Source organism: Phaethon aethereus, assembly GCF_964289735.1.
Source record: "Phaethon aethereus genome assembly, chromosome: W".
NCBI classification, from domain to species: domain Eukaryota; kingdom Metazoa; phylum Chordata; class Aves; order Phaethontiformes; family Phaethontidae; genus Phaethon; species Phaethon aethereus.
This window is the reverse complement of record NC_138581.1, coordinates 15119605-15139816: the sequence shown is the minus strand read 5'-3', so window position 1 is coordinate 15139816 and position 20212 is coordinate 15119605. Positions and strand designations below refer to the sequence as shown.

Sequence of the window (20212 nt, the reverse complement as noted above, 5' to 3'; positions counted from 1 at the left end):
AATAAAAGCACAAATCTCAGGAAATAATTCTGCATTTGGAGAAGAATGAATAGAAAAGCCTGATTTTAACTAAGATCTACAGGATTACCAAGAGCATTAGGGAGCGTCCTTGCAAAAATTCCTCCTTTTAACTAAAGCTTTGGAAAGAAAGTTTTTCAGAAGTATGGAGGCACCTCTAATCTCATGGCAATAATTGAGAATTAGAAGTCCTTAGCATCCTTAAACATAGAGCTAGACAAGTATTTTCTAAACAAACTTAACTTTACAGTAGTGAACTATTAATCTGCTTAAAATGAGATTGATTCTTGCCACTGGGAAGATACACAAATACACTGGCATTGTATTTGCCAGTCACTCAGTTATTTCCAATTTATTGGATGAAGCAAATAATGCAGTATTTCATGGCTGGTATTGTTTTATTGTTTAATATTGATTAAAATATTTACACCCCTACTTTTCAATCCACATTTTAGCATTCATACCTATGGCTTTTACTTTTAGTACAACATCTTTGTGTCAAGTGTCAGAATTTCATTTCAAAAAAACCAGGAACCTGATACCATATAGACAAGTCTTCTCTATATTTATGTTTAAAAATATAAATAGTCATTTTTGAAAATTAATAAGAGTCTGCTGGTAGTTTTCTTCCAGCTCATGTTTACCACAGATTCTACTGAGTTTTTCTTAAAGTGTCCCTTTTAGAGTGTCCTGCTGCCTCCACGTGGAATCAATTTCCTCCCTCACCACCATCCCCAAATTTAATGGGGGGAAAAAAAAAAAGAAATCAGTAGCTGACAATTTAAAGCAAAAAATATAAAGCACTATAACGTTACCTACACTGCCTTTTACTGAACTAGGCTTTTGAACACTCTAGGAGCTTTGTGGAAATTTAACCAGAGAGTGTTGAAAAGGCACAGGATTTTTGTCCTCTGAAGCCTCTAGCAACAATGTTTTTTCCCCAGCCTGAAAGTTAGGGATCACTGTTAGAAAACAGCAGTCTGCCCAGAAAATTCACAGGTACCCAATTGGCCACTTACATTAGAACCCATCACATTTTACTGATTCTTCTGCCACAGACACCCTGCAAATCTATAACAAGAGTTTGCTTCTATGGCAAGAGGAAGATGTAACAGTGATACAAGCTATTCATTATTAAAATCCTCACAAAGCTGTCCATCTCTGTGGTAGTTTCTCTTCCATGGTATTACATGAATGGGAAAGTTATTTCTCACATATGAGAGAAGTTTAGTTGTATGTGAAGACAGATAACTTTGGTCCACTTGTCCAGCTTCCTAAGGATAGCATATTGGAAAAATGACCACTGATGGTTCAAAAACCAATGTAAAAGCTAGCAAAAGTAATTGGGTATTTCATTCCTAAACCTGCAAAGTGTGGTTATGTCCTAGTCATCTACCTTTTCATTCTGTGTCCCCACTAACTGTTGAGTTTAAGTCTTCAGCTTGTTCATAATCTTTCTTATCTATATCATCTACTTGACTAGTTTCCTTTTCTTCTGCTTCTCCTCGATCAACACTTTCATATTCTACTTGTTCCAGGTCTGTTCCATCTATAAGTTCTGCCTGTACTTCTTCCATCTGTATTTGATTTACATGCTCAACATGTAACTGCTCCACATGAACTTCAGCACCTTGTTCAGTCTGAATGTGTTCAACTTCCAAGTAACTAATTTGCACCTGTTCTTGCAGTTCATCTATCTGAGTACCTTTGACTTGATTGTCCTGTACGAGGTCCTGGTGCATCTGTTCCACCGTTACCTGTGCAGAATTCACTTGTACCTGGATTACTGGTAAGACATGGACTTGCTCCACTTGTTCTATTATAGTCATTGATGTTACTGGTTCAGCTTCCACAACTTCCACTGGAAGAACCTCTTCTGTCACTATTTGTTCTGAAATATTGTGTGTGTCTTTGAGATGCCTTCTCAGCTCACTGCCTTGCATAAACCACAAATCACATAAGGTACAGTGGTTGGGTTTGTCACCGGTGTGTATTACCAAGTGATCTTTAAATTGATCCCAGCTGTTAAACACACTGTTACAAACCTGAAACAAAAGATATAGTATGTTAAACAGTGCCAACAGAAATTTGACAAAGTATAGTGCCTATTTCAGATCATAGCTTCACATAGTGTAGCTTCTTGCTACTTGGAATAAAAAACAAACAAACAAACAACCGATCATGTACATCAGAGGTAAAAGCTGATAAGTCAGCTTCAGATGAACAGAAGACCTGGTATTTATTTATTTTTAAGAAACAGTATGCCATTTTGAGTTCTGCATACACAGGATACCTACAAAATTTATGAGTCTGTACAGCATTTGAAAGTTTTCTTATTTTAACCTTATGTGGAATTCACATACAGATTCACACCCCAATATATGTCTGGTGCTAGAATTTTGGGTGGAAAACTATTTATGTAATAATATATGATGAAAGTGTAATACAAACTGTCCTTTTACTGAAGTTCTAGATGCAGTACTACTAGCCAACTTTTCCTTATCAGCTTTCATTTGTTCATGGCACTAAGATTTACCTGGCTAGACTAAACTCTCCCATTATACCATTTCAAAAAAATACTTGAGTGATTTCAGCAGATAAAAATCCCTTAAAACTCCATCCCTTTAAGTCTCTTTCAGCTAAAAGTACTGCTTTGACTGCAGACATACTATTTTCACAAAGCACTTTGAGCACGCTTCCTTCCCTTCAGCTGGCACTGAGGTAAGTAGCCTGAAAACAATACACAAAGACTGCAGAAATTAATGAGGTGCCAGGGTAGAAGAGAGAAGAGTGGGGTAGAGTCAGGCTCGGAGTAAAGAAACAGGCTCAGGGGTCTTTGTCCATGCAAGTGTTCTTGGCTGCAGAAAGAAGCAAAGAGCATGCATTTCACTGTTGGCAAATATTTTTGAAACAGAATGTTCCATCTCCTCAATTTTCAGCAACAGCACAGAAGGACGATGGAGTATCTGACAGGGATTAACTCAAGGAACAGGTCTGTGTAATGGAGCTGAATATCTCCATTTTGCTGTTGAAGTCTTAAAACCATGTTTGTGATGCTAGTGACATGCTTTTTGTGTCCCGTTCCCCCCCCCCCGGCTCACGCTTTAGAAAGAAGTTGCACACACACTTCTTAGAAGACTAACCTTATAGAGAAGCACTCAAAATTACTTAGTCATACATAAAGGTAATGACTATCAGTAATGCCCAAGAACATAATTACTGTTCTTGTCACATGGAGCCTAATTCAGTACTCAAGACTAAAATGAAGAGCACCAAAAGTGCTCATCAAGCAAGCGCAATTTTGTTTTCTCCTCTTTGTTCAGTGAGACAAGATTTTATTTATCAAACACTATTCAAATTTAGTTCTAAAGAGGAAAAAAAAAATAAAGAAAAATTTATCCAAGAATTGCTGTAGTTGCTACTGGCTGAAATAACACTAACCCACACTCATAATATCCGTAACAGAGAAAGCTATGAGGTAAAGCAATTAAACCAGAGGGTCACAAAGACAAAACAGTATCTTCAGTGAAGCTAAGTACAATTTTGTGTTCTTATTCGTTCTCATGTTCAAAACAAACTTATCTTTAAGAAAAAGGTATGCCCCCAAGAATTAACTTCAGACTAGCATAACAACTGAACGATACAACAGCATCAGTGAAACTTCTGATTACATGATTTGATTAGCAACACACATTCATCTCCTGCAGTATTCACTGCTTCCTGTGAATACGATCACTGTTTTTTTGGAACAAATAAAAGCTGATATCCAGCAGTTTTCTTTACTACACAATCCAATTTAATCTCAAACCACAGCCATTCTGTGAACTGAATAAGGTGAGAGCCTTAAGGGGGGGGGGGGGGGGAAGAGGGTGAAGTGTGTTCTTATTTGAGACTGTCACAGCAGTGGAGAAGCAAAATGGCAAATAGAAAGTCAGAGAATAGTTTGGGCTGGAAGGGACCTTTAAGGTCATCTAGTCCAACCGCCCTGCAATGAGCAGGGAGACATCTTCAACCAGATCAGATTGCCCAAAACCCCATCCAACCTGGCCTTGAACACTTCCAGGGATGGGGTATCTACCACCTCTCTGGGCAACCTGTTCCGGTGTTTCACCACCCTCACAGTAAAGAATTTCTTCATAATATCTAATCTAAAGCTAGCCTCTTCCAGTTTAAAACAGTTACCCCTCATCTCCTATCACTACACTCCCTGATAAAAGAGTCCCTCCTCATCTTTCCTGTAGGCCCCCTTTAAGTACTGGAACGCTGCAATAAGGTTTCCCCAGAGCCTTCTCTTCTCCAAGCTGAACCCCAACTCTCTCAGCCTGTCCTCATAGGAGAGGTGTTCCATCCCTCTGATCATTGCTGTGGCCCTCCTCTGCACCCGCTGCAACAGGTCCATGTCTTTCCTGTGCTGAGGGCTCCAGAGCTGGACACAGTCCTCCAGGTGGGGTCTCACCAGAGTAGAGGGGCAGAATCACCTGCCTCGACCTGCTGGCCACTCTTCTTTTGATGCAGCCCAGGATGTGGTTGGCCTTTTGGGCTGCAAGTGCACATTGCCGGCTCATGCACAGCTTTTCATCCAATGCTACAACCAACCTCAGCTCTCATTTTCTAGCTTTTCAGAATCAACTTTTAAAAGCTAAGTAACATTCTTCTGCACAGCTTTTCAAGTGTCAGCTACATATAGTGACCAAGTACCCTAGCTATCCATCTACAGCATTTATATATCGCTTAAAAGACATTACAGATTGTCATAAGTTGGAATGACTTTCCAGACAAAGCCAATATATTGTCATTAAACAGAAGAATAATAAAATAGGAAATAAATTAGTACTTTGTATTTTGGACTTTAGTGAAGCATGCTCACAAGCAGGAAAGGCCTAGGTCAGTGCATCAAGAACCTTGAAAAGGAAGCAGAAAGATCAGTAAGATGCAGATGAACACTTACCTACCCACAAGAATCTCTCCGATTAACAAAGTATTACAAAGCTCCATATCGGTAATTCCATATTTTAAATGGAACTATTTAGATATAAGAATTTACCCTCATGTTGTGTATGAATGCAATCTTTAAAATTTATTTCACTAAATTTAGTGAACATAAACCCACTCATTGCCTTTCCTGCTCAGTACTCCCACACTCCTTCAGTACAGTAAGGAGGTATCTAGCCTCAGACGCTGCTACTTCCATTACCCACCTGACATTCATACAGCTTCTTTCTTCCCTTTTTAGCTCCAGCTCCAGACTGACAGGCCGTCAGGTGACATTTCAGTGTGCTATTCCTAGCGAAACGTTCATGGCAGTTTGGACATTCAAATGGTTTTTCACCTGTTAAGACAGATACGGGGATTTGTAAGCATATAAAACCAGCCAGTTTTCAGTCAGCTCTCCCTTCTCCTCTTCCTTTTGTGTAGGTTGATAAATATGCTGTAAAGATGTGGCCAACTGGATTATTCTACAGGAGAGAGACATTTTATGTAAACTTTATTTATGTAAATAAAAGGGCAAAAACCTAACATGGAGTCATAACTCTCATTTAAATAAAACAAAACCAAACAAACGATGCAACATAACTACCAGTGCCATTTAAGGTACATTTAGGTTTTTATGGAAGTTAGATTATTATTAAGATAAAATATCTTAAAGAAATAGCAGCTATTTCTCTCTTTTCACCTGATAATATAAACAGTTAAGGACTCAACATTAGTATATACAATGACACATTAAAGAAGGAAGTATTTAAATAATACCAAATTTTATTTTCAAGAACAATAACAGCTTATGCTTGAGAGCTGAAACTGAGCTCCAGAAAAAGAAGTTGGCACAGAATGACCATGAAATAACAATGCATCAGTATTAAAACAAACAAAACAAATACCAAAACCTTCATCCAAAGTAGTATATTGTTATTACCATCATCAAGTAGTAATAAAGAACAACTGGTGTCTCTGCTTACTAGTTTCATCATGCAGAAACGCAATGAAATTCAAGGAAATTAAAGTACAAAAAAATAGGAACAGTGTGTTTCTTCTGAAAGTCTGATAATTAATCTGTGGAGGTACCAATACCAACATAAGTACTGAAACAAACTACTTAATGAACTCCAAAAGAGACTGAGACAGTTCAGTGAGTAACACAAGAATCTATTCTAGCTAGATTAAGTTTAAAAGCCTACATTTTCAGGAATGCAGTAGTTATTGATTACTGTGATAGAAAGCCAATAAACCTGTATTTTCAGAAATAAAGTTATTCAGAAGTGCCTAACTAGCTTTTCAAAATAAATCCACAAGTAGCCTATAATTCTCACTTATACACCTAAAGGCCACAGAAAAAATGTTAAATGGTGGGAATATTCCCCTTAATGGTTATAAAATGCTATGTTTTTGGAGACTGTTGTACAGGTAATGCAGAGGATGCTGAACTGCCATCAGTCTTGTAGATCAAAAATCATGGACTTTGCATGAGCAACCAAATACATTGGTGAGCCAAGAGGATACTACAGAACAAAACTCACACCACAGACCTCCACCTGCCCTGTGATCTGGTCACATTTAAAGAGTTACTTGGAGCAAGGCACCACCTAGTCAAGGACAGATTTATTCTATTCTTACTCAAATTCTTCAATTAATCTTCAACATATTCTGCCAAAAGTATCTGAAAGTAACAATTCAAAGACAACAGCGGTGATATCCAAAGGCCAAAAGACATTGTGTGACTTCTTGCACAGTGCAAATCAATGCTGTGACCTCAGCTGCACTAGTCACAGCAGCGATGGAAAACACAGAGAGCATGTCAGCCTGCCTCTAGCTTGAGAAATGCACTGGCAAACTGGGGGATAAACTCCTCTGCTAAAGGTGACAACTTCCTTCTCTTCCCCTGGGTGTCATCCAACTACGAGTTTAGTCTCATCTAAGTGAGATTTTATAAAGAGGGAGGGTTCTGGCCTGATCTAACAATTATCTTTTTTATATTTATGAGAACAGGTGAGATTTCACTTACCAATTGTAAGTAAAATCTCAGGACAGGAATTCTGACCTAAGATAGTCCAACATTGTGCTGGTCCTTTATAATCCTACAGCCACATGAAGGAGACTGGGTTAAAAAAATATTTACTTTGGGCAAAGACATTCATAACAACACAGTGACCTTTATTTGCCTAATATGTAAGAAATACCAGGGGATTCAACCATAAAGCTGCCATATCATTATTTAGATTTGGTTTAGAGAGAAACAGTAAGCCTAGTTGGGTGTGGTTTTTTTTGTTGGTGGTTTGGTGTCCCGTCCCCCCCCGGCAAGCATTTATCAAATTAACTTCTTGGCATCATTTATTCAAGGTATGTAAATAGAGACCATTTATTCACTCCTATGGAAGATGTTATTTGCAGCTCAAAGTACATTTCCTGTAAAACATATTTCAGTTTTATGAAGAATGGCAAAGGCCTTGATTAATTTTTTTCCTAAGAAGTTTGTATAATCTGCATACAAATTACTTCAGTTACAGGGTTTTCAGACAAGGGATGATTAATTTGGCTGCTTAGAGCACATCACAACTCCTTTACTTCCACCTTCACTCATGTGAGCACACACACACTCTCCATAAAAGGGAAAAAAAAAAAAAAAAGAAAAAATAATCAAGGTGGCCTAACTTTGAGAAATATTCAGCAGTCAAAATTCCCAGTAAAATCAGAGGGAATCAAAGCTGTTCAGTGTCTCTTTCTGCTAGGGGATATAAGCTTTGCAAAATACCAGGATTAGACAAGTATATTGAGAGCAGTAGCTTCGTTTAAGATTGATTTCTGTATGAGGAAATTGCTCTTCTTGTGTAAGACAAAATTAGAGCTATTGAACTCGGATATACATTATTTAAGTGCTGCCTTGCAGAATTTCTGTCCTATGAATTACTTATGATTGGCAAGTGAAATCTCTTTTTTTCCCTTTATGAGAATGAATAAGAGAATCATTAGATCAGGCCAAAAAACTTCCCTCTCTAAGTTCTGGACATAACTTCATTAGTACATTCAGTTACATGACACACAAGAAAATTTTGAGGGTTTTTTTTCTAGATATTCAGAAGCTGCTTAAGGCATTGTACGCATGCACAATAAACTCTATAGTTCTCCTTCCTTTCTTTTATTGAGACAAAGATAATAGCCATTACTAATGTCAAATTCCTACATCAAAAAGAATTACCAACCCTGATAAGGTGTCTATTTCTGCTCCAATTGCTACTGTCATGTTATTGCTGGTGGTGTGATTAAGCAGCAACAGGATCAAATACTTTGTAGGACATTTTCTCCCTGGCCTTTTAATTTTATTTTCATATTCAACCAGTGCTATACAGAATTAAGAACTCAGCCTCTGGCTCAATGGGAGTTTTTCCACTGACCTTAGAAGTTAAATGGTATTATCTAGTTTAACTTTAAGCTTAAGGCTTTCAAAATGCTGAACTAAAAGTAATTAGATTCCATGTGTTATACTTGTATCAATAAATATTTAGAAAGTACTCTGCATCTCCTATGATATGCTAAGTTGCTTCATCCCCAAAATCCTTCATCACAACAGCAACCAACATACTGTGATATCTGGGTTACTCTGTTAATCTGCCACAAACTTTTCTCTGAAAAGACTTTTGTTAAGTAGCTTGTATTTGACTTGGTCATAACGGAGAAACACTCCCTACTTCATAGGGGATAAGGATTTGCTAAAGACTTTTTATAAATGCAACTTTTAAGGGGCTATTGGGAGTAGACTGGATACAGTGTCATATCAATACTCAGCAATCCCATACACAGATGCAAAGAAGTTCCAATTAAAAGGCTTTAGCAGCAGCAAGCCATGAAAGAAATAGGACTGCTACCCTCCATTAAATTCTTACTGATGACTCATGACTGACATTAAACAAAAACACCTGAAAGATCAGGACAACATAAATTTTACATTCAGAGAGCTATTTAATGCTCATTACCTATTCAGATAGTACAGACTTTTCAGTGAGATGAAGAAATAGCATCTTAACCTCCCATATTATATAGAAGAAGCACAAGTCATTTTGCACTCAAAAGATGCTATCCAGATTTCAGAGGCAGATTTTACAGTAACAAAAGTCTACTATGGTCACTAGAAATGTTTTGCTGTATAAGTTAACAAAGAAAATGAAAATGTAGATGAGATGTCAAGAGCGAGGATGAAACTTTCAAACAAGATGGTACAAGAGAGAGTTGTTGGGGGGTATTTTATGCCTAATGCATTAATAGGAACTTGCTCAGAAGTTCTATTAGTTAAAGAAACCCTTTAAACTGTGTATTCCACTGAGAAGCTCACAGTTCAGATCATATTTCAACAGAAACATTTACTAGTAGAATTGTGAAAATAAGAGTAGCTCCTCAGTTTGGTACTTTTGAAGAAAACATGTTTTAAGAAATTATTTTGAAAAAAATCTTTAGTGCTTTCTGGTTTTAGGTGCCTATTTTTAACCACCTCGATCCCTCAAAGTTTATATCAATGGAGAGAAAAGAAAAAAAAAAAAAAAAAGGAATTTTAGTTACAACTAGAAACCAAGTATTTCTAGTACTCGGGACTCACATGTTCTCTTCAATGTATTCTCTATTCCCCCAAAACATGCAAACCCACAAAATGCTAGAGCCAAAGCCACAAGTACAGGACCATAGCAGTGCTCTTACCTGTGTGCTTCCGGAGATGCTCTTTAAAATGTCCAAAGTGGTCAAACTGCTTATCACAGTACTGGCATATATGTATTTTTTTGCCAGGTCTTTGCTTCTTGCTGGCACCACCTTCATCAAAGTGGTAACAGGTGAGGTGCTGTTTCAAAGCACTCTCTCGTAGGTACCTTTTATTGCATATGTCACACTTGTAACTCTCAGTAGAATGTGTTTTCATGTGTTCCTTAAAATGGTAAAATAATTTAAATGAACGGTTACATTTCTCACAGTGGAATAAATTCTTCATGTGTGACAGCTGAAGTTCAACAATTTCAATACCATCTACCTGTTTGCATGAGGGATCAGTTGCACTATCACCTTCTTGGATCTGGCATTTTGTCTCTCCCTGACGATACTTACTGGTGATATCTGCCAAAAGAGCCAAAGCAGATTCATCTGATGTACCCGTTGTCTGTATGTACTTTATAGATTGCTCTGCAGAAGCTACTTCAAGTGTTTTGATGCCATCATCTTCCACTTCAACTGTCCCCTCAGCAATCTCAACCTCAATTTCAACAGGTTCTGATTCTGCAGATGGCAGTGTTTCTGTGATAACGTTAGAGGTTTCGGCTATCTTCCTCTTTTTCGGTTTATTTTTACCTTGCATTTGATTTGATTCTAAGGGTGATGAATTTTCTTTGTTCCTGCAAAGCATTTGCATAAACATAGTTAAGATCCATAAGCACTTACATAACAATTCCTGCCTGATACTGAGCTTCTGCATTAAACACTCACTAGCTGTTTCTCAAAGAAGCTGAATGATGAACGACTGCATAACCTGCATGCATTTCAGAAGCTAATTTGTCCTTAATCTATACTCCTTAGAGCTGTAGAATAGCACAGTTAAAGCTGTGGAGCCTTTGACATAGGGTTACTAAAGCGTTTTAAATAGCTCCGCTTGAACAATACACACCACCTATTAAGAAGAAAGGTCAGTTAGCCTAATGACATAGGCTTATCTAAGAAACTTGTGAAATTCTGTACTTGGAAAGAAAACTTCCCTGAAGGAAGGAGTTCTTTGGCCTGCCTACTGAGAAATAAGATTCAAGTCCTTCCTATACTATTCACCTCTTAAGCTCTGGAGTGCATGCAATTGCCTGCAGCACTTACAGCTTGTTATAAAACATTACAGCTGTGACTTCACACAGTGATTATTGTAACATCATGTACTTCAGGAAAGCACACAGCTAACTGCTGAGGTTAAAAAAAAAAGCCACTGGGATGTGGAAAGAGTATTCCAATTTATTTTTCTGGGCTTAAACACAACCCCCAGCTCTGTTCCTCTTCTCCTTGCACCATAAACGCACAGCCCCCTTCCTCCAAGATGTCAGGGATAGCATCCCATCTCAAACACAGACAGAGCTGAGTAGGCCAATGCTCACACCCTCACAATTATCCACAGCACTTACATGCTGGAGGTTTTACTACTGATTATCAGTTTCAAAAATGAGTGGCTATCTTCCCCTCAAATCAGACTAACAAGAGTAATTTGTGCTTTTACCTTCCTTTGCAGCCTCATGAATCTTTTTATGTAACCTATTCCCTATCACTTTCAGGTTTTTTAGTAATAGGAGAGATAAGGTTTTTCTCCAGTATCTGTATGTCATATGGCAGAGATGTGTGGCTAATGACCTAACGCAGGATACAGCTTATCAAATTGCACCTTACTATATTCAGATACAGGAAGACAGAGAAGCTAAACTTAAGAGTTTCATCTAGCCTGGATTTCTGCTGTCTAGAAGAGGACAGTTACTTTGCACATGACTGCAAGGAGCTCCAGGATCATGTACCAAAAAAATCTGCTCAGCAAAGAGGAGACTACCATCCTTGAGCACACTGTGGCTCAGGTGTGAAACTTTGAATGGGGATACACACATACAACACACTGTACTTCAAGGAATAACAGCTGGTTGTTTTCTTTCTAGTCTAGATTATGTGATGTGCCACTTTGATGCATTACACAAATAATTAGCTCTATAATAATCTCTACTTTATCTGAACTTTCTGAAGCTTACCCCTTTCAGTCAAAGCTCAGACAGAGGCACTGTACTGCAATTCCTCCTACTGTGGAGGAGCAAACCAAGACTGACAGTGGTACTCAAGTTTGTTTTTCTAACCAAAAAACCCCACCAAAAATAAAAAAAAAAATTTCAAAACCTATGAACAATGGAAATAACTCTAAGAATAGACTGTCTTGCATGTATGTTTGTTAAACAAAACATTTGTTTCCTTGTAACATAAGAACTGCAGCATTTACTAGTGATACATAACCAACAAACAGCATAACATTATACAATAAGGGGAAATAATTGCAGGCTGGACAGTTTAACTTGATGGACTGATCTGAATCCTGGTTCAACAGCTCTATTGGTGTACACAGACTCAAAGTGATACCAACTAGAACATACTTTTTCAGTTTCAAGTGTCTTAAATTTCTCAATCAGACAAAGGTCTGCTTTTTTCCTGGATAAAAAAAAAAAAAGTTCTTTTGGTGATACCATGCTTAATCTTAATAACATCAAAAAAAAGGTGTTGGTGAGGTTGGAGGGTAGGACTAGAAATGCACAATCCCATCTATTCTGCTAAAAAAAAAAAAACACCACCACCAAAAAAAACCCACAACAAACAAAACCCCCCCCACAAACCAACAAAAAAACCAAAACCATACTTATTCAGCTCTGCTAAAAATCCACAGAATAAGCACAGAATAAGTTGATTGGAAAAAAAAAAAAAAATCACCACTGATGTTGAACACCAAGTTTCCAGTGTACCATGTCATGAAGGTTTTGTTTGATTTTGGTTGGTTGGGTTTTGTTTTTGGGGTTTTTTTTGTGGATGGTTGTTTTTTTTATATGTTAGCTGACTACTAGAGGAACTCTGGGTCAATGTTACTCTCCTTAGCTAGTGTGTCTATGGGGAGATAAAGAGGAAGCAACAGTCTTTCCTTAGCCTGAACACAAAGACACTTTCAGCAAGTCTAGAAGAGAAAGCAAGGATAACCGTAATGCTGGGAGACATTTATTGCCCCTCCCTCTGCTTCATGACAGAAGAACAGTATAGCATACACAAGGAATGAGAACATGACAGCACTTTGGGGAAGAGAAGGGAGACAGCATAAGGAAAATGTGTCCTGGTTTCAGCTGGGATAGAGTTAATTTTCTTCGTAGAAGCTAGTATGACACTATGTTTTGGATTTGGGATGAAAATTATGTTGATAACATACTGATGTTTTCAGTTGTTGCTAAGCAGTCAAGGATTGTTCAGCTTCTCATGCTGGCCTGCGGGGGGTGCATGGGAAGCTGGGAGAGGACACAGCCGGGACAGCTGACCCAGGCTGGCCAAAGGGATATTCCATACCATACGATGTCATGCTCAGTATATAAAAGCTGGGATGAAGAAGGAGGGGTGGGGGGTGGAGGGGTGTTCAGAGTTACGGCATTTGTCTTCCCAAGTAACTGCTACGCATGATGGAGCCCTGCTTCCCTGGAGATGGCTGAACACCTGCCTGCCGATGGGAAGGAGTGAATTAATTCCTTGTTTTGCTTTGCTTGTGTGTACGGCTTTTGCTTTATCTATTAAACTGTCTTTATCTCAACCCATGAGTTCTCACTTTTTACCCTTCTGATTCTCTCCCCCATCCCACCAAGGGGAGTGAGAGAGCAAGCAGCTGAGTGGTGCTTAGTTGCCAGCTGGGGTTAAATCACAAAGAAAAACAGCATGTTGGGAATAGCACCTGCTTTTCTCAGGTTGGAGTTTGGCAATAGAGTATAGTTCCTTGTACTGGATAAAAGGTGCCACAGCAACATTTGATTAATTACTGTACCCATATAAAACCGATTATAACAATTACATTTATTCAATACGTTTGAGAGATTAATTTTGCACCAAGAAGTTTTAAAATCACTGCCTATTCTCTTGAAAGCAGAAAGCTGCATGAAATCAAAACACCAGCACAAACTTGTTAATGTGGTCTAATTACCCAAGAGACATCATCACTGTACACCCAGCTCTCAATCAGGTGTCAGCAGTCAGATAGCAGAGACCTGCTATTAGTTACCACAAAGTCACAGCCCTACAATGTCTGCAACATTTACCAGCCATATCACTTATCATTGAGTTACAGCCTAAAAAATGTGACGTTCATTTTTTCGCCTTTATAATTCTGACCCATATCTTATAGTAGAAGAGTATATGGTCCCACACAATTTAGGAGATCCCAGGATAAAAAACAACTGCAAAATACTGGCAGCCATCTCTCATAAAAGGATTCTTAAGGCTCTACATTTCAGTGTTGGGAAGAAAAAGAGGCTTATGTGTTTACCTGATTTCAAGTGCTTTGATCGCTTCTAACATCTGTAGATACTCAGCTGCTTTCCAAACATCATTTGCTTCTTCCTCACCTTGGACCATTAGTTTTGCTGTATAGGTGAACTCAATTAGGTGACGAAATGCCATGTTACTTACACCTGTTTACAAGCAAGAAAAAACAGCCTCTTTTAGCAATTCCTCAGTCTCATCTATCTGATGAATCTTGCACACTTGCCTGCTCACCATTTTGCTCACAGTATTTTGACAGCCAGTTTCATTAAGATGCCACCCTTGAAAGGCTCATGTTGGAATAAAAAGTCTACTATAGAAACATGAATCTGGAACTACAGAGTCATGCCACAACAAAGATAAAAGGAAGGATAAGATGGACAAAAAGCTGTTTGTATAGAATAATAAAAAGTATAAATGTAAATATAAAAGTATTATCTCTTTCTCAAGAGAACTCTGAGCAGCAAGTTACCAGAAGCTGAAGTATTGCTCTAGGATATTGCTCCTTGCCTACCAGGCAAGTATTGCTCCCCATCTATCCTGTTCTTGCACCCAAGCCAATTAAAATTTTTCTTCAGGGGAAGTTTTTTCCAGTGGTGATAGCTATCTGTACTGGTTTTGGCTGGGATAAAGTTAAATTTCTTCATAGTAGCTAGTATGGGGCTATGTTTTGGATTTGTGCTGGAAACAGTGTTGATAATTCAGGGATGTTTTAGTTATTGCTGAGCAGCACTTACACAGAATCAAGGCCTTTTCTACTCCTCACACTGCCCCACCAGTGAGTCGGCTGGGGGTGCACAAGAAGTTGGGAGGGGACACAGCTGGGACAGCTGACCTCAACTGACCAAAGGGATATTCCATACCATATGACATCATGCTCAGCAATAAAACTCCGGGGGGGGGGCGGGCAGGCAGGCAGGCAGGCAGGCAGAGGGGCTGCTGCTCAGGGACTGGCTGGACATCAGTCAGCTGGTAGCAAGCAATTGTTTTCATTTGCATCACTTGTCTGTCTTAGGTTTTATTTTCCTCTCTGTTATTTTTTTCTCTTTTCCTTACCATTTTATAAAAATTATTTATTTTTTAACTGTTATTATCTCAACCCACAAGTTTCTTTCTCACTTTTACCCTTCTGATTCTCCCTCCCATCCCACCGGGGGGGAAATGAGCGAGCCTGGCTGTGTGGTGCTTAGTTGCTGTCCAGGGTTAAACCACAACACTACCTCAGAACAACTCAAGAGCTGAGATCTAGAAAGCTAATTGATATGACCAAGCATGCACTTAAGCCCATACCAAGGATCCTACATTCCTTTTGAGCTTGGGCACACAACTCTGAAGGCTTTTATTTGCATGAATCAGACTACCTTCAATCTCCACCAAGGGCTCCTGAGTGAAATCTTGGAAAAATTTGTAGAAGAACTGGCTACAGGCAGCAAGAACAGCTTTATGAGCTTTGAAATGGTGACCTACAAAGAGAGACAAAAATTTTGGCTTAGGATAACACCTTCTTTACTCATAGTGCAGAATAAGTGCAGATGCAGAATGACCCAGTCTACAAATCTATTCCAGCAGCACATAGTCATTTAGTATGTATGGGATACCACTACAGCTAGCCTGTCCCATCTCATACAGACCCTTGCTAACATCACCGACCTTGTTGAAGTTCTGCAACTCAATCAGCTGGAAGACTCACTCACTCTAGAGCGTTTCTCTTCTCAAATATTTAAGTTATGGGAAACTCCTGTGCAAACTTTTTCCTGTATGTCTTGGGCTCAGCTCTCAGGTTTTATCCAGGCTCTCCTTGGTCTTTACCGCTCTTACATATGGATGTATTTTATCAACACTTCTGCCAGCATAAAGACCCCTACAGAACAGAAGTAGTTCTGCTCTGTTCTTCCTGTTTTCCAGACTGTGTATTCTCCATCACTTTGTTGCCTCCTCCCTGATGCAGGCATGAACATTCATAAGTCTCCGTGGGACAGAGATAAGAGAAGCAACATGGATTAGAACTACACAGCTGCACAAGAAAACAGTTTTGAGCTCAACATGTGGATTTGTTAATACCAGAGCAGGAACAAACATTCAGGATAAGATTTGTGCAAGCATTGTCAGTGAAACTATGGTGACTCCAGGTAAGTCATTTTTAATTCATTTGCTTGCTTTTTTTTCAAATCCAGGCTCTGTAGGACCCTTTTCCTTCAAGGGAGTTCTTGCTATCCTTTTAAGGATCAGGTGGTACTCCTTTAGCTAGGTCTGTCCTAGTGGATACTGCCTAACTTCCTTCAAGTGCTCATCCATTCTAAGACATGTTTGGGATAAGAAGCAATCTTAGGTGATCAGACACCACCTTTTCTAAGGAGATAATAAGCACTTATATCTCTGTCTTCCTTTTAAACTAATACTTATATCTTTACAACACAAAGAAAAATGAGTTGTTCTACCCTATTTTAACTATATATTAAAATAGCAGGCAGATAACAGAAAAGCAAGAAGACAATCTTATTTCAAGCTGGTTTTGCTGGTTCTCAGGCCTGTACGTACCATCGACAATCAGAGTGATATCCGTAAACTGGTCCTGCTCACGTTGTTCATTCAGTCTATCCAAAATAACTTTATAGTGTTCAGGGAATTCCTGGATACATTCCATCGTTTCTTTGGCTTCCATAGCAAAAGGACTAGTCTGCAAAAGATGTAGTAGGACAGTAAGAATACTGCACCACTCAGTAAATACTATGCACAGTCATGTTAGTATACAAACATGAACTAACTAGCACTTTTTAGGGACTACAGAACCAATAGAAACTTAACAGGTTTACCCGATTTTAGCTGACAGGTAGGAAACGTTAGGGTTAATGGAGTATGGCCTTATTTATACACATGAAAAAACAGTCAAAGTGGGTAAGTGCATTTCTTTATTCTACAGATTCAGCAGGGACCCACCTCCCTCAAAGCAAATACTGCAGGGATGTAACATCTCAGCAGCATAATGTCAGAATCTTTATAAAGTTACTTCTTGCAATTCTACTAATCCACTTGGTGGAAGAACAGTTCTGAAAATTTTCATACTTAAGTCACATTTTGTATCTAGTGGACACAAGATGTTTACTTCCTTTAAATAAGGATGTAATAAAGCAGCACTTTTCAGTTTCTGAGTACATAGGAGTTGCCAGGGATTTAATGTGTTGTCACACCCAAGAGCAAAGAGCTTCTTGTTCACCCAGCCTTCTTACGCTTCTCCCCCTGCAAGGTGAAATATTCTTTGCCAACCTTTTGAGAGATGTAGGCTTGTAATCAGATGGCTCTTCCTCCCTTACTTATACAACAAACATAGCTGGGGGTAGGAGTTTCAGAGGTTCTCAAACCTGAAGAGGTTTAGCAGAACTCTGTGCCTGTGGATGACACACAGATGTTAGTGTACTGCTTATGCAAAAGAATCTCTGGAGAGAGTCCAAGTGCTTCAATGAAAGCATTTCACAAATTAACTCCTGGCAAAATAACTTCAGATCTGTGCAGCAGCACTCATCTTCAAATTCCCATGTTCACATGACTCTCACACTGATAATGCCACAGAAAAAACAAAGACATTCAAAGTCACATTAACACAGAAGCTTTGGTTTTTTTCACAGTCTAACTCACTTTGAAGAACATATGGTTTCTGAGAGAAGATTGTGATTAGGTTTGAATGAGTCTTAAAGGAATTTGAGACATACCCTTCACTATATTATTATACTTAGTATGGACAAAAGGAAGAAAGTCAGGAGAGCAGCTAGTATCAAACCAAACATCGAATACAGAGATGGAAAACTCTGGCATGGCAAAGAAGCAGTTATCTTCAGAGTACTAGAAGAAACTAGATAGCAGGTGCTTCCTAACTTCTGGTGCAGATTTTTTGTGTGCAGCTGTAATTGGAAAGTCCTGAGCACAAACCTGTTCCTTACATGTACTAACCACATCTAAGCTGATGCCACCACACTTGCTAACTCCCCTGTGCAGCTGTGTAAATTCTACCTCACTTCCAACAAACACACATATTGGTATAGGGGCTCAACAGAAGTAGAGAGGAGAAGAATTGCTTTTATCATAACCAGGTAAAGCTATTTTCTTATGAATAACAGACATCAAGTAAAGGAAACTGTGGAATTTCTATTTTTACCACAAAACACACTTTCTTACATCTCAGAAAAACTGTCCCATGGAGAAGTCATTTTGCCAAAAGCATGAAAAAAAAGAGCAGAAGCAACTACTTATGGAAGCCTAGTTCTATCTGCTATCACTGCTTTGCCAAGCAAATGCTGAAATACATATCAGGATCTTGTGAGGGCAAAGGGAAAGGTGAGATTGAAGGGAGAGAATGCTGCTTTCACCTCATCTGTAACGATAGGTCTAAGACAGATTACCAGCAGCCAGCCTTTCTTCCATCATCTGGTATCCCATATAAAATCTTATGCGGGAAGTTGTCAGCCATTTACTTCAACATTTAATTCATCTTGCCCATTTTTGACACATCGTACAAGGATAGATGACTTGCAGTTAAAAGCGTAATTCCCTAAAAGTTAAACCAAACAAAAATTCAACCCCCAAATCTCATGATTTCCACCTGTCCAAAATTTACTTCCAAACTGCATGTTTGTAGAAACATCTTACCAAAAAAAAACCCCACCTCAAAATAACAGAGCAAGCCTCCCCCAAATCCAAGAAATTTAAAAAAGTTTCAGTCTTTCTCAGAACACTGAAAATCATGAATAAGAAAACAAGTTGCAATAGGCAATTTATTGTCCTGAATTAACACAAAACTAGTAAAAAACCATTAATTTATCACATATCCAAATACAGTTGCAACGTTAATTGAGTATTCTCATTTTAAACTCAGTGATATTGCAGAAGAAAGCCTAACAGAACAGCATATGCTCAATGAGAGCATGACTACTTTGGAGCAAGAAATTGAAAGCACAGTCCTCAGAGAAAAAACAAGAAGCCAAAGGCAGCAGACAGAAGTGATCCAAGTTGACACTTACATGCAGGCTCATAGATAAGTGATGGAAACTGGACTAGTTCAGTGATTTACCTGGATTTTCTTGGAAGACCCAGTTGACTACTGACTTAACCTTATCAACTTCTGACACTGGATGCATCTCACATCATATGCATGCAATTTGCAAATCTGTTCTTATAAATCTACCTCAATGAAGCCATCTTATTATTTCCACACTCCTGGACTTCAACAGGAACTCCTCTTATTTTAGGCACTAGACATTTGTTTTCTTTGCCTACACGGATCATACACAAATGCAGGCAGGCAGAGCAGAGTTATAGCAATTCAGACAACACGGATCAGCAGACTGAGCACTGGCCAAACCACTGCAATCTCGTTGTAGCCACCTCGGGAAGGGAGAATGAGGGGTGTTTAGCGGGTAACAGCAATGGTTGCTTCACGATAGCACAGATGTAAGAACTTCTTGTGCACTTTGCTATATACTTTTCTTCAAAAATAACAACCGCAGAGCAAAGATGTGGGCCAGCCCCTCAGTCCCCTCTCAGCCACAGACAAGGCCTCCCGCTGAAGCAGAGGCGACCCAGGCACCCACGCCCTACCAAGCCGAGCAGGGCACGCGCTGGGTGTCGCACCACCAAGGGGTTTGAGAAGCCCCTGGCAGTCCCCGCCAACCTGAGGCTCCGCAGAGCTATCGAAGCCCCAACCACGCCGGAGCCCCTCGCGGCCGCGCGCACCGCCCATAGTCAGCCGCAACCCTATTGGCGGGCGCTGATGGCAGCCAGCGCGACCCCCGCCAATCGTAAGACGGCAGCAGAGCCCACCCCAGGCGGAGGAGCCAATGAGCGCTCTCCGGGTCCCAGGAGCGGGAGAAGGCGGAAGGCCTAGCCAGCGCCGGGTGCCCGCCAGATACGGGCGCTCTTGAGAGCATCACAGACGACTGCCGGCAGGCGCGAATATCCCACGAGGGCACCCCCGAGGAGGGGACCCGACCAGTGCCGGTCCGAGCCACGCGTTTTAGCAGCACCACCACCTCATTAGTCGTTACTACGTCATCAAAGCGCGCATTAAATCGATCCCTTTTCAATTCCCGGCCGGGTCGCGTTCTGGTGGCGCGGCGCTCCGCGAGGTGGGAAGGTAGTTCTACTAGGTACTCACCACGAGAAGCCC

The 20212-nt window shown here is 39.6% G+C and overlaps 1 protein-coding gene across 1 annotated transcript; it reads right to left on the bottom strand.

The window, feature by feature from the left end:
• Positions 1-1418: 1418 nt before the first annotated feature.
• On the bottom strand, positions 1419-17522 carry LOC309415096 (zinc finger protein 131-like; the record flags this gene model as incomplete). Its single annotated transcript, XM_082012540.1, has 8 exons — positions 1419-2063; positions 5217-5347; positions 9700-9922; positions 10025-10382; positions 14060-14204; positions 15417-15518; positions 16594-16732; positions 17415-17522. 8 exons carry the CDS (start codon positions 17520-17522, stop codon positions 1419-1421), a joined length of 1851 nt encoding a protein of 616 aa, XP_081868666.1.
• Positions 17523-20212: the final 2690 nt, after the last annotated feature.